This window comes from Mastigoproctus giganteus, chromosome 9 (assembly GCF_048544385.1).
Source record: "Mastigoproctus giganteus isolate SK-2022 chromosome 9, ASM4854438v1, whole genome shotgun sequence".
In the NCBI taxonomy this organism is placed as follows: domain Eukaryota; kingdom Metazoa; phylum Arthropoda; class Arachnida; order Uropygi; family Thelyphonidae; genus Mastigoproctus; species Mastigoproctus giganteus.
In genome coordinates, this window is record NC_143583.1 from 104,842,333 (window position 1) to 104,856,461 (window position 14,129).

Consider the following 14,129-nt stretch of genomic DNA (forward strand, 5'->3'; position numbering starts at 1 on the left):
TTTTCTATTTCCGATTCTCTGAATTTTATCAAGGTTTACGTCGCGGTTCTAAACCCTTTTTCAAGAATTTTAAGGCACATGTAAAACTTCTGATGAATTCGGTGTGTGCAGGGGGGGGGGGGATTTCGTCCGCCTTTCGTCTTTTCAGTTTCAGTTTTGTTCAGTGTCGTGTGAAGTGCACAATGTCTTCTCCTAAACATTTAACTTTAAAAGATAAAGTCGAACTCATTAATGCGTATGATCGGCAAAAAAATAGTGTTCGCAATCTCGCTGCAAAATTCAAAATCGGGAAGACGCAGGTAAGCGACATCCTAAAGAAAAAAAATGAACTGCTCAAACAATTTTGGCAACACGGAAATGATCACGTTCAAAAATCATTCCCGAAAACTGTTGGACTTCAAATTGACAATGCTACGTACGAGTGGTTTTGTCGCGCACGTGCTAAAAGAATTCCCATTAATCGGCCTATTACTAGGGAAAAGGCTTTGGAGATTGCGAAATCTATGGGAGTAAATGAGTTCAAAGCTTCTGTGGGATGGCTAGACAAGTTCAAAACTCGGCATAAAATTTCTTCGAAAACCGTAAGTGGTGAAGGTGGATCTGTTGATACTGGGATTGTAACAGAGTGGACCATCAAATTGGAAGATTCATGTCGTGATTTTGAAGCTAAGGATATTTACAATTGTGACGAAACAGGGTTGTTTTTTAAAGCTCTTCCTGAAAAAACAGTGAGTCTAAAAAACGAAAAGTGCCATGGCGGAAAAATTTCTAAGGAACGCTTGACTGTACTATTGTGTACAAATATGCTGGGAGACTTTGAACAACCTCTTGTTATAGGAAAACAACAAAATCCTCGTTGTTTCAAGGGCATAAAGTTGAATCTTTTGAATGTTGACTGGAAGTCTAAAAAAAAGCGTGGATGACACGAGATATCATGAGCGAATGGATAAGTCACTTTAACCAAAACATGATTCGTCAAAACAGAAAAATTATTCTTTTCATGGATAATGCTGCATCTCACCCGCACATTGAATTGTATCATTCAAATCGTTTTTCTGCCACCAAACACATCTGCAGTGTGTCAGCCCTTGGATCAAGGGATAATAAAAAAAATTTAAACTTCACTACAGAAAACGTGTTTTAAGACATCTCATTGCAAACATGACCGATGTAACATGTGCGAGTGACCTTGCAAAGAAACTCAGCATCCTAGATGTGATTCAATGGATTTCCTCTTCAGTAAACGCAATGAGAAAACAAACTGTCGTGAACTGTTTTGTAAAGTCTGGCTTCTCAATCGCAAAAATTGAAGTTGCGAACAGCAATGTGAAGCACCAAGAAGAACAAGAACTTCAACATCTGTTGATAATGTACGATACTTCAGCTACAAGTGACCCTGGCTACAAAGATATAGACTCGAACCTCACTACCGAAGATGGTGCTCTAGATATCAACGACATTGAGGATGAAGAAATGGAAGGAGGTCATTCTGTCGAAGAACATATTAACGACGAACCACCGATGAAAATGGAAGAAGCGCTCATACAAATCAATCGTTTAAAAATGTTTTTCGCCGCTGAAGAAGATACTGAAGGACTTTCGATGGTTTCTTCACTCCAAACAAATGTTGAAAACAAAATTATCAGCCGGAAGAAGGTGCAGCAGAAAATAAGTGATTACTGTATGTATTTTTCTTAAGATAAAGTCATAATATGCATAGCACAATTGTATGTATATTATTTACAAAAATATTGTGAAAAATCTGTATATATAATTTAATTTAGTTTTACATTAAACGTTTAACGATTTTTCTTTCTTTTTTTTTTTTTTTCTCCCTCAGACTTCTTGTTAGCGGACACTTCTCTCAAACGGACACGTTTTCGTTCCCCATGGCTGTCCGTTAAAGGGAAGTTTCACTGTATACAGTTCAGTGCTTTTTTTTGGGACGTTACGCAACGGTACGGCCTACCGGCACCTTTAACAGTGACAATTAGATGTAGTGCACTTCGAAATTTATTTATTATTATTATTATTTTGGTAGTTATTGGCGCATCGGCTTCTGTGGCCATAGTACACCTCCCAAGGTTTTTTGCAGTACTTTGATCCAAGCCCGAGGCGGGATTCGAACCCGCGACCTTTGGGTTACCAGGCAGGCGCGTTACCCACCCGACTAGCGCGGTCGGCTCGAAATTTATAATATTCCGTAAATTTTTTTTCACATGTTTGCCTACTATTCAAATAAGCTTAATATTATTTTCTATATCAAACTGTATAACCATTTTTATAATTCTAAATTACTCAGTCAGACCTGTTTAACGAAGTTCTTTTATAGCAAATTATTTTGAATTCCCCTTGGAAGTTACATTTAAATAGCTTCCGTTGAACAAAGAAAATTTTCATATAGCGAACGGATTAGGAGAGAATTAACTCGGTACACACTTTCGCATTTCTGGCCTTCAGGCTATTGGTATACGGAGGCATCGCGCTAGTCAAGAACGACCAGATCAAGGTGTGTGTATTCCCAATGGGCTCTGGCCCACCTTCTACTGCAGTGGTGTCCAACCTTTTCCCGTACAGGGGTCACATTAAAAAAAAAAAAAAAAAATTCAAAGTTAGATTTCTTTAGTGTGTTACATTTTACATATCTTGTTGCATGTAAAAGTAAAATTGAGAATATTCGAAAATTTTATTAAGTACAATGCACAATTACATTTACCGAACAAAACATTTAATGAGAAAATTGTTTTGATAATTAACAAAATTTAAAATGCTGTTTTAGTTCACTTTCCTCGCGGGCCGTAGGTTGGACACCTTTGTGAATCAACTGTAAGCGTTCGAGAATTAGAAAAGTGGTTTTCTTTTACCCGACAAATAATCATCTGTTGTTTCGCGGAAGTGCATTTTATCCACATTTTTTCGTAAATTTTCCCTATCTCTGTTTAAATGGTCACAGTACCTGAATATCCGAATGACACTGCCATTTTGGACAGTTTTAAAAAAAAAGAAAAGAAAAATTCAAATTTAAGAACTAGTGACAATACCGATGACAAGGACAACGAAGGTATTAATCCTTCTAAAAATGAATTGTTGACATTTGGTGAAAGTGAAGTTAGAAAATTGTCAATTAGGTTACAGTTAAATGAAAGAGATGCAATTCGTGGATACCTAATTGATAAGGTTTGAGAAAAATTGCCACATTTGATGAACGCTCTGAGTACCATACCAATTTCATCGAGTGAATGACGATTTTCACAAATGAATCTGATCGCCAGCCCAACCAGAGCTTCGTTCATGACAAAAAGTTTCTTCACTACTGTTTTTTAAAATTGTAGGCCCACGATCGCTTCGATCCAGCAAAATATGTCGATTGGTGGCTGCTTTGCAGACGGCATTCAGCAACCGACACACAAAGTGGAAGAAAAGAAGTCGGCATAGGACAGAGGTCGGCAATCTGCGGCTCGCGAGCCGCATGTAGCTCTTTTAACATGTAACTGCGGTTCTAACTTTACAGCTCACACGAAGCACAATTTGAAATGGAGTTAAAGAGGACTTAAAAATCAAGGACATGTGGAGTGCAAGACTAAAATGCCTTAAAACTGAAATTGAGGATTTGGAGAGGCAAAAGGCTCCTCTTGCAATTCTATACAAATGGACGGCGATAGATGAGTTTAAAATGCAGACCAAATTGTGTTCGATGCGTGGAGCCATATATAAATTTGAAAATATTTGTGTTTGGACTTAATGCGAGCATGTTTAAAGCTCGGCATGTTTAATTACAACATACTCTCATGATGTTGAGACACTTGCTCAAGAAGTTCATCAGCAAGTCACATTAATTTTTACCTAATTGAAAGTTTGTTACATTTTTTCAGTATTAATAAATATTTCAAAAATATATATATATTTTTTTTTTTTAAAAAAAACACCTTCCCACTCTATTCCATTTCTTAAACTCTCGTCCCCCCTCCCAGCTGGAGCTGAGGTGCAGCTCTTCAGATTCTCTTTTTTTAAATTAGATCAAAAATGGCTCTTCACTCAAAAAAGGTTGCCGACCCCTGGCATAGTGTCGGATGAAAACTTAATAAAAATTTGGAATATTTTATAAAAACTTTATTATGAAATCATTTTTACTTATGTTATTATTTTTTACTGGTTTTACTCACATTTTACTTTTTTTATATACTTGAATAAAAAATTTATGGTTAATAAACTGTGTTAATACACTTAATTTGTTGTTCTTATTCTAAAAATATTACTACTAAAGTAACAATGTCAGGGAAAAAAAAAATTTTCGGCATACTTTTCATATACTTTTAATTTTCAATTTTTCCTGATAGCAAAGAATGAGTACCAGCACCTATTCTTTCACAAAAAAACCACTGACTATACTGCTATTTCATCAAAATATCTCCATGAAATTTTATCAATGCCTTACAACTATAAAGAAAGCTATTCCATGAAAAGTACTGGCAAGATAACGATGTTTCATTTAAAAGAGTACAAACACTTAATCAGGCATTCTTTCTGAATGATTGGTGTTTGATTGTATGAGTTCCAGCTCTAAATCCTCAATTTTATATTATTACAAAACACTCTAGAATCATCTGTAAATCTTCGAAAATATTCAGCTACATGCAGGAATCTTCTATATCTTTCTAGAATATTCCAGGAATTTGTTAAATGTGATTTCAGCATCTTGATTTTTGTTTTTAACAGAAAATATTTCAATAAAAATTGGTAAACAAGTCGGTCCTATTTTAATAAAAACTTTAAAATTTAAGAAAAATGAGACGAAATGAAAAATAATTCTCAATCTTGAAGTCTATATTTTGATACAAGAAACAAATAAACAAATTTGACATTATTTATAACCTCTAAAGCTTTTGATACGGTTCTCCATGAAAGGATATTACAAAAGTTGGCAGGGTTGTTAATAACAGTAATGACAGTATGCTGCTCCCAGGATCTGGAAAAGTTGGGAAAATGGGCTGAGAAGTGGCAAATGCAAAGTACTGCATATGGGTAGCAGTAACCCCAGAGAAATATACCAACTGAGTGGTGTTACACTCAGGCAGTGGAGAATGAGAGACCTGGGGGTAATTGTGCAGTCCGATATGAAGTTTTCTGATCGGTGCAGACAGGCTGTCAGAGTAGGCCATGGGGTTCTGTCAATGATGTACAGGAATTTTGCGAGCAGGGATGAGATGATTATCCCTTTGTATAAGGCAATGGTCAGGCCACACCTTGAGTACTGCATATAGATCTGGAAGCCTCATTTTAGGAAGGATGTAGAGTTGCTAGAACAAGCACAGAGGATGCTTCCGTAGCCAGGTGCAGCAGTGCGTAGCACACAGTTTTTGATTAGGCTGGGGTTCGAGCCCATGACCATCAAATATGGAGGAAGCGGAAAGATCAGGGAATGATCACCACAAATCCCCGGAGCAATATGGCCTTAGTTGCTAATGCTTCTAAAAACCAAAATAACAAACGGGTACAGAGAAGAGCAACAAGATTGGTGAAGGGAACAAAGAGGTGCCCTTACCAAGAAAAGCTTAAGTTCTGCAAATTGCAGTGCCTGGAAAATAGGCACCTGTGAGGTGATCTGATTGAGGTGTATAAGGCCTTGAATGGGATGCGCAAGCTGAATGCTGATGGGATTCTTCCTCTTTCTCAGATTAAGAACTTGAGGGGACATAGATTTAAATTGAGGAAAGACAGTTGTAGAATAGATGTGTGGAAATTTGCCTTTAGCCAGTAGGTAGTTGAATGGTGGAACAGACTTCCATCTTTTGTTGTAGAAGGTGATAGCCTAAATAAATTTAAGGCTGAACTGGACAGCCTTAAATGAATGGAGGGGTTTTTTTTTTTTTTTTTTACTGATGCTGCATAAACTTGCTTTCTTGCATCGTATGCCTCTATTAATGCTAATGCTAATTATTGTTACTTATTCTTAGCGGATACCATCACCTATACAGCACCGTTTCGGAGCTTATTGGCTCCCCATCAGTGGGTGGGCAGGTACCCTGGTGCTGCAATGATGACGAGCTCTGAAGTATAACTCCACAATATGAGAGATGCCTAATGGTGTGGAGTATTTTAGAACTAAAGCCTCAGTTTATAAAAGAAGTTGACTAGCTGTTTGTTTGTTATTTGGTTTTTAGCAGCATTAGCAACTAAGGTCATACTGCTCCGGGATATGTGGTGGTCATTCCCTGACCTTTCCGCATCCTCCGTATTTGGGGGTGACGGGCTCGAACCCCAGTCTAATCAAGAAGCGTGTAATACACACTGCTGCTCCTTCCCACCTGGCTACGGAGGCGCCAGTTGACTAGCATACGTTAGTGTAATTGCATCATCTCATACTGTGAAGTTATACTTCACAACTGGTTGTCATCATTGCAGCACCAGGTTACCTGGCCACCCATTGATGAGGAGCCAATAAGCTCCGAAATCGTGCCGTATGGGTGATGGTATCTTCTGAGAATAAGTAACAATAGGTTTCTCCTGTGGTGAAACATTACTTATTCGAGGTAGTGCAATATTATGGCAACTTGTGAAGGTATTCACAATATGGGATATACTTAAGGATGCTAATTTATAACTAAAGTAGTCGGTTACGTACAGAAATGATGCAATTGCACTAACTTGTACACTAGTCAACTTCTTTCATAACCTGAGGCTTTAGACCCAAACTACTCTGTAAACTTAATGACCTAATTGTTGTACATATAACCAACTGCCACAATCATAGTAATAGAGTCAATGAGCATTATGGTACCTGAGACATTATGAAAAATAGTCTTACCTTAGTTCATCACCTGCTCAATGATCAAATGTTAACTCATTTAACCTTTTCACAAGTATATATGAAGATCAATGGTTTTCACATATGTGGGCTCTGGGAAGTACATAAGGTTACTTAAGGCTGATGTTTTTAAATTTCCCAGTATATAATGCCATCTATTATCTGTTTCCAACGAATTATAGAGAAAATTGATCAGAGATGGCAGCATGAAAAAAAGCTTTGAAAATTCAAGGAGGAAGAGATCAAACCTCTTAACCTTAGTTGCCTGATTTGAGCTTACAAAACCTGCAATTGAAGGAATTTTCTGAAACAGAGACCTAGAAGTAGATAAAAATTGAATTAAGTGATACATAAATAGATGTAGAAGATATTATTGCAGCAAAAAATACATGTAACAAGTTTTGTTTTATCAAAATTTTTAGCATTTTTTAAAAACTGATTTCATTTTTGACAATAATTTCATTTTAATGTTGGGCAACAGAGTTAAATAACTCTATTGCCCAACATTGATTTGAAATAAGAACCTATTAATACTTAAAAGCATAGTTTCAAGACTATTCAAAAGAGGACAGTTAGGTTAATTAATGACCTACCTCTTACAAAGTCTGTCTCACAGATTTTCGGTTTCTGTTAAATGCCTTTTCTACAGACAATTCCATGGACACTGTTCTTTCGAATTGGCAACTGAAAATCATCCTCCCTTCTCTCCAAAACAAGTCTGATCAAGTGTCAAAACCAGTCAATATCCACTCACTGTTCAACTCCAAACTCAAAGAACAACTTTTCTTCTTCATTTATCCCATCTAATTCTCTTCCCTGGAACAAACCTCCTTTGATGTGTATTTCTTGAAAATTACAATCAAAAGATATTAAATCCTAATGCCAATGAGTTTCTTCTGTCTTCTTAGCCTTCAACCCATGCACAGTACTAAGGCCTATAGGTTCTAATACCTCTTACATTTGGAGTTTTCCTTATTGCATAATTTCAAAAATGCTACAAAACAAAAAAAAAAAATTGCTTTACTGAAGTTCACTACTAATAGAAACTCATTAGTGGAAGCCCACACACATTTTGGGAACTCATTCATTTTAGGAGTTAAATTATGGTATCGAACTTTTATAAAAATTGAGAATCTGCTTTTCATTAAGTCTGTATGTGAAAAATTTTCAGTAGAATAAAAATAAATTAACAAAAACTGGGTGGAAAAGTCTATAAATCCGAGAGCTTCAGGTTTTTACCAGTATCATACCATATTAAAATAAATAGCATAAAACACATGCACATATTAGGTTAATTTATTTTGAGATCAATATCTCCACACCTAATAGTTTATTTTTATTTCACTGAACACCATTTTGCACATGCAATCTAATAAGAGAAGAGTTGTCTAAATTTTATAAGAGATTTGATACTGAAATTTAATTTGTACTTGATTGGAGATTTTCAGGTTTTTACCATTACCATTATTTTCATTGTATATCAAATGACTCACCTTAACAAATTAATAAAAATTATACAAAATTAACCACTCCTGACAATGTAGAGCAGATTGTAAACATTAAGAAAAACAAGAGGAAAGTTTCAGAGCTGATGTTTTTAAGAGTGGCACAATATAATGGTGCATTAAAGAGCCCACTTGCATCCTACAGCATATCCATAGTGCATGCTAATATAGCACAGTGATTCTATCAAAGCAAAAAATTTAAGTCCGACGTTAAAAATTTCTCCTCAAACCAGAAGGATTTTTAAATTAACTCTTTAAAATATGGAAACGATTTAAATTTTTTTTGTTATAATTTCAGCAAATAAAGTTATACAAAAAGTAATTAAATTAAATGATTCCAATTTATATCAATGACTTTTTTCAAAAGAGGCCTACGTAATAGAAACAGGTAATAGTAACAACCAAGTAGAAGAGAACTAAGTTACACAAAACCAAAACCTTGTTAAGTTTACAATACTCTGATCAAATTCTGCAATTCTATTATTTTCAAACAGCTGCTGAAAAATACTAGATACCATTAAGGCAATTCATAATTCTTTAGATCACTCTTTAATTCAAGTAAAAAATAAACAATTATCATTTTTAATTTTTTTTTTTTATCATCAGAAAATAATTTGAGTTTTCCATGACTTATGGACAACTAAACAGAAATTAAAAATGAAAATAACAAGTGAAGGAAGAAAGAATTATTTTTAGTTACCTTATCACTAAGCATTCATAAAATTTACATTTATTTTAAAATTAATCATTAATTAGGAAAATAAAATTAAATAATTAAAAATGAAACTTTATTAATTGAAATTTTACAATCATATCAATATGTAGAACAGATTCCCATCAAATTATTTAACTTTCTTGATCACACTGAACCTGACAAACTGCTCAATGATCTTCACAATAATTATTTATCATTTAATGCAGTCATGACAGACAAAATTGGCATGTTGTTCTCTTTAAAACAGATGATTTTTGGCACTGACTAACCGGGCTGACATTTAAGATTTTGCCAACTATGAGAGACCTCCCAAATATTTACCTTATCACTATACATTCATGGAACTGATGAATGGCTCCTAATGTTCCTTAAACACAAGCATTTTCAGTGACAGCAACACTAATACCAAGCATTCGTGGTAAGGTGTTGAGAATTACTTATAATAGCATCACTCTTGAACAGACAAAAGAAAAAATACACCAAGAATCTATATTTGTTAGTCATAATTTTTATGAATGATGATTATGTTCTGGAATTAAATAAGCAAGCATATCAAAATTTTTTTGTAACTGGTCACTAAAGAAAATAAGAGAAAAAGCTTATTATCCATCTACACTGAGGAATTTCTCAATGTTATTTTATGTGGAAAATATGTGTTTAAATGCTGTAATGCTCATGAATAGTAGCACAAATATGCTTTGAAACAGTTTCATATCAACAAATATGAGATCTAACACTTTTAAATACTAAATGGCACAGAAAATATCAATCATTGCACATGCAAGCTTTGTGGAGTATAAATAGAAATTGAATAGCAAGAGCTAAAAACAAATGCTACCATAAAAGATCTTAACTATTTTCTCTGTATGCCACAATAAGGGAAGAGAATGAAATGACTTACTTTAAAATGCAACTATAAAATAACTCTTTCACCTTTGCATACCTTGAGAATTTTGTTTTTAATATCTAAACACAAAAATATAGCCACTGCCCAGCATTTGGTTAATTATGTTATTCTGTTACCTCTTTTATAAATGCTTCAAACCAAATTTCCATGCATGTGTTGTGTTTTAAGTTGCCTAAAATCTAGAGCTACTTTGAAATTTATCGTGTAGTAATATTCTGAGGGCTTATCTGTATTATTCTATTTTGATGGCATGAGAGATAAATCATATGTATTAAAGAAGAGAGATTTCCGGCCTACAGAAAACAACTTCAAATAAAATGCCAATTGTTAGTAACTGGCACATTATTACAAATTTTAAATTATTTCTCTCTCTCTCTCTATCTGTTTATATTTATATATATATATATTTACTGGTATATATGTATATAATATAATATAATATAATATGTACATCTTTATAGAATACTTGTGAAACTTTATTTACATAGTACTGGACGGTTTATCACAAAAATCTGATTGCAGTTATTCACAACAGTGTATTTAAAATTTAATACATCTTGATTATACTAAAGAAAGAAATTAGTATGTCCAGGTTCATAACATGATTACTGCAATCTATATACACCACAGCTATAATATGCTGATGGGGAAAAGAAAACAGAAACAGGTAAGAAATGGGGTAGAAAAAAGAAAGTGATGCTTCATGTACAAGACACATGAGGTAGACAAAGGCAAGAAAAAGCACAATTACAAACTAACAGAAGTGACAATTAGTCTGATAGAATGAATTTAAATATTTACAAGCCGGTGAAAATCCACTATCGGACATCATGTACTTCTGGTGTTTATAAAACTGGTAACAAAACTTTCTTTGGTACAAGATAACCAACTTGTAAAACACTGTACAAACAAACTCTACACCAGTTCTGTAGTCAACCTCCTTATCTCCCCTCCCCCCATAATAAGTATAAACACTTTAACAGCTTTACCATATGTTAACATAATGTTCACTTAAGTCACATTTTTTTTAGTATGTTTATCTTCAGATGGCCTCAAGAACTCTTCTTCACTTATTGTAGAATAACTAACAATTGTTGGCAACTCTTCCTCTTCTTCGTCAGTCTTAGAATTGCCTTCTCCCTTCTCATTCTCCACATCTTCATCTGAAGATATTCGTGTTACATAACAAGGTTCTCCATTTCCTGATATCCAAAGTGAAGTGTTTTCAACTGAACTATTTACACTGGTACATCCTTTTACACCCTTTGCTTTTTGTCCATATGAAGAACAAACAGGCACCTTAGTGAATGCTATTGTGGAAGATGACAGCTTCTGTGATTCTGCAAAGTCACTCTCACTATCTGTCAGAAATGAGAGGTTGCTATACAAAGTTTCATTAACGTCATGGGATACATTGCACAAGTTACTAAACTGAGAAGATGAACAACTGTTAACAGATGATTCCAGTTCACTACCAACTGTGATATGCTGATTCTCTTTTGCATATGTCCAATGTTCCTCATTGCATGGTTTATATGCATAAACAACTTTACCGTTTTTTAACTTTACCCGCCTTACAACACATGGTCCAAAAAGTCTAAATGCTGTGGCTGCAACTTTAGAGATATTTCTATCTGAATTTTTAACACATTTCTCATCAGTCTGTTTATGTACAACATGGTCCACAGGCAGTGACTCAGATGGATTTTCTTCCGCATGTGACTTGAAAAGTACACCTGTAATTATCAAATTGTATGATTATTAACAAATTCATACAATATGTAATTAAAAAAAATAACTAAAAACATTCAATACACTATAAAATGCTACATGCCATTAAACCTTTTAGCAGTACATAAGTAGATCTACATTTAAAAAAATGTCAGGGTTTAATTCACTTGTTTGCCAATTAGGTCATGTTGTCTGTCTTCTGGGACTCTAAAGTATCATCATTACAGATTACCTCCTGAAAGACAACAGCATTACTGGGGTGTACTATAGAATTTAATGTGTCTTGTGAGGAGCACATATGTAGAGCTACATTTTGAAGATTGCTACAAACCACGTTTGAAACAACTTTCAACATTTACAAATTGTCTTGAAATTTTTTCCAGTATGTGCTGCCATCTCTTATCTGTGTTTCCAACTAATTGTAGACAGTGTATATGAGGGGTGGTCAATAACTTTTTACCCTCACCTAGAAATATTTGAGTTAGGGATTTGACATTGTGTGTGTGTGTGCTATTAAGACTCATAAATCAATGTATATACATTTCTTTTTCTAGATCAACCAGTTACTGAACTAGAACCACGAATACAGCAAGAGATGGTATGCTGGAGAAGGTTGAAATCTGATCTGCTATAAAATTCTTTCATTTGCAAGGCAAAGAAGCAAGACATATTCAGAAGCAGAAGAAAGCTGTATGTGGGGAGGACTGCCCATTATATGAAACTGTGAAAAACTGGAAAAAGACATACGTGTGGGCAAAGCAGTGTGCATGATGATCCACAAGAAGAAGACCCATCTCAGCCACAAACTCTCATTGTGGCTAAAGTGAAACAGCTGGCCCTTGAAGACTAGAAATTTTATAGAAAATGATGTGAACATTAGCCATGGGTCTGTTTACACCAGAATAAATAAGTTACTGCACATGTCTAAGGGGGCAGCCCAATGGATTCTGAGATTGTTGATGCCTCAAAGTTCACAGGAAAGAGTGTTCTGTACAATTGTTGGAGCTTTGATTTTTTGATCAAATTGGAATGATGAATGAATGCTGGGTACATAATTATGACCCAGGAACAAAACAGATGAACAAACAATGAAAACATTCATCTTCACCAATCCCAAAAAAAAAAAAAAAAAATATCAGGGTTTAACTCACTTGTTTGCTAATGAGGTCATGTTGTCTGTCTTCTGGGACTCTTAAAGTATCATCATTACAGATTACCTATGAAAGACAACGGCATTACTGGGGTGTATTACAGAAACCTCCAGGGAAAATTAAGAGAGGCAGCTATCAAGTTGAAGAGACGTGGGAAACTATCCAAAGGTGTCTACCTCCTAGCCACAAATGATGTTCTCACAGTGGACTTTGCAATCATCAGGTGTGGCTTGGAAAATCTGCTGCAGCCACCTTATTCTCCTGACCTCACCTTCAGGCTTCTTCTTCCTCCCTAAAATGAAGAAACCATTATGGGGCTGCAGATTTCAGACATGGGGAGTTCTATTCAAAGAGGCTTGAAAAGCTTATCCAAAGATGGTACACATTCTAGAAGTGTAGCTAGCTATACAGAAAAAGAAATTGCTAGTCAAGTTTAAAATCTCTAACTCAGATGAGAATAAATACTTATTGACCACCCTTTGTAGTAGATGACAGTGCAAATAATATCTTTGAAAATCAGAAAAGAAAATTGCACCTATTGACCTCAGCTGTCCAATTCAGGCTTACAAAATTAAAAACTGAATGAAGTGGAATTCAGATCCAGAATTTGATAAAACTGAATCAAGTAATACATAAATAGAATCATGTGTTTTATAATTTTTTATGAATCTTGCTTTTTGATTGTTTACAATAATTTTATTGTCGAAAATAATTTTACTCTAGTACTAGGTAATAAAGTCAAAATAAAAACATTAATATATTAAAGCAGCACTTCCCAAACTTTATATAACTAGGGACCAGTTTTTTCAATAACTTTTTGTTTTGCAGCCCAAAAATGTAAACACACATAAAATAACTATAAAAAAAAAGAGAGAATAAACTTCTCTTTATTTAATCATATAATAATAAGTCATTTATTATGTGTTCACTTTATAGCCTTTAAATAACAGTAACTTTATGTCATGAGTAAAAAGACAAAAATTTTATCCTTAAATCTCGCTTGAAATTCAATCTATTTCTGTACTTATTTTTGAAGAAAACCAAAGAAAAGAAACTAGTTTCACATTTAAATATCCTGATCAGCCACATTCATGAATTTTGCATGATAATCAATGACCATGAAATTATTTGCATATTTCCTAAGGATTGGTACTGGGCTATGGATCACAATTTGGGAAAAGCTGTATTAAAGGATTTATGTACATAATAAATAATAAATTTATGTGTTCTTATAATATACTATTAGAATGCCTTGCACACTGAAATGTCATGAAGTGCATCAAAACATTTCACCTTTTCAAAACAGTTTTAGAAG

At 34.3% G+C, this 14,129-nt stretch overlaps 1 protein-coding gene across 1 annotated transcript in view; it reads right to left on the minus strand.

Moving 5' to 3' along the window:
* Nucleotides 1-10,525: 10,525 nt before the first annotated feature.
* Nucleotides 10,526-14,129, minus strand: part of LOC150080612 (uncharacterized) — a 143,677-nt gene continuing 140,073 nt past the window's right edge. The window contains exon 5 of the mRNA XM_090380754.1: nt 10,526-11,668. Within this exon, the coding sequence (XP_090236880.1) occupies nt 10,944-11,668 (725 nt within the window). The 3' untranslated portion in view covers nt 10,526-10,943. The remainder of the gene's footprint in view (nt 11,669-14,129) is intronic.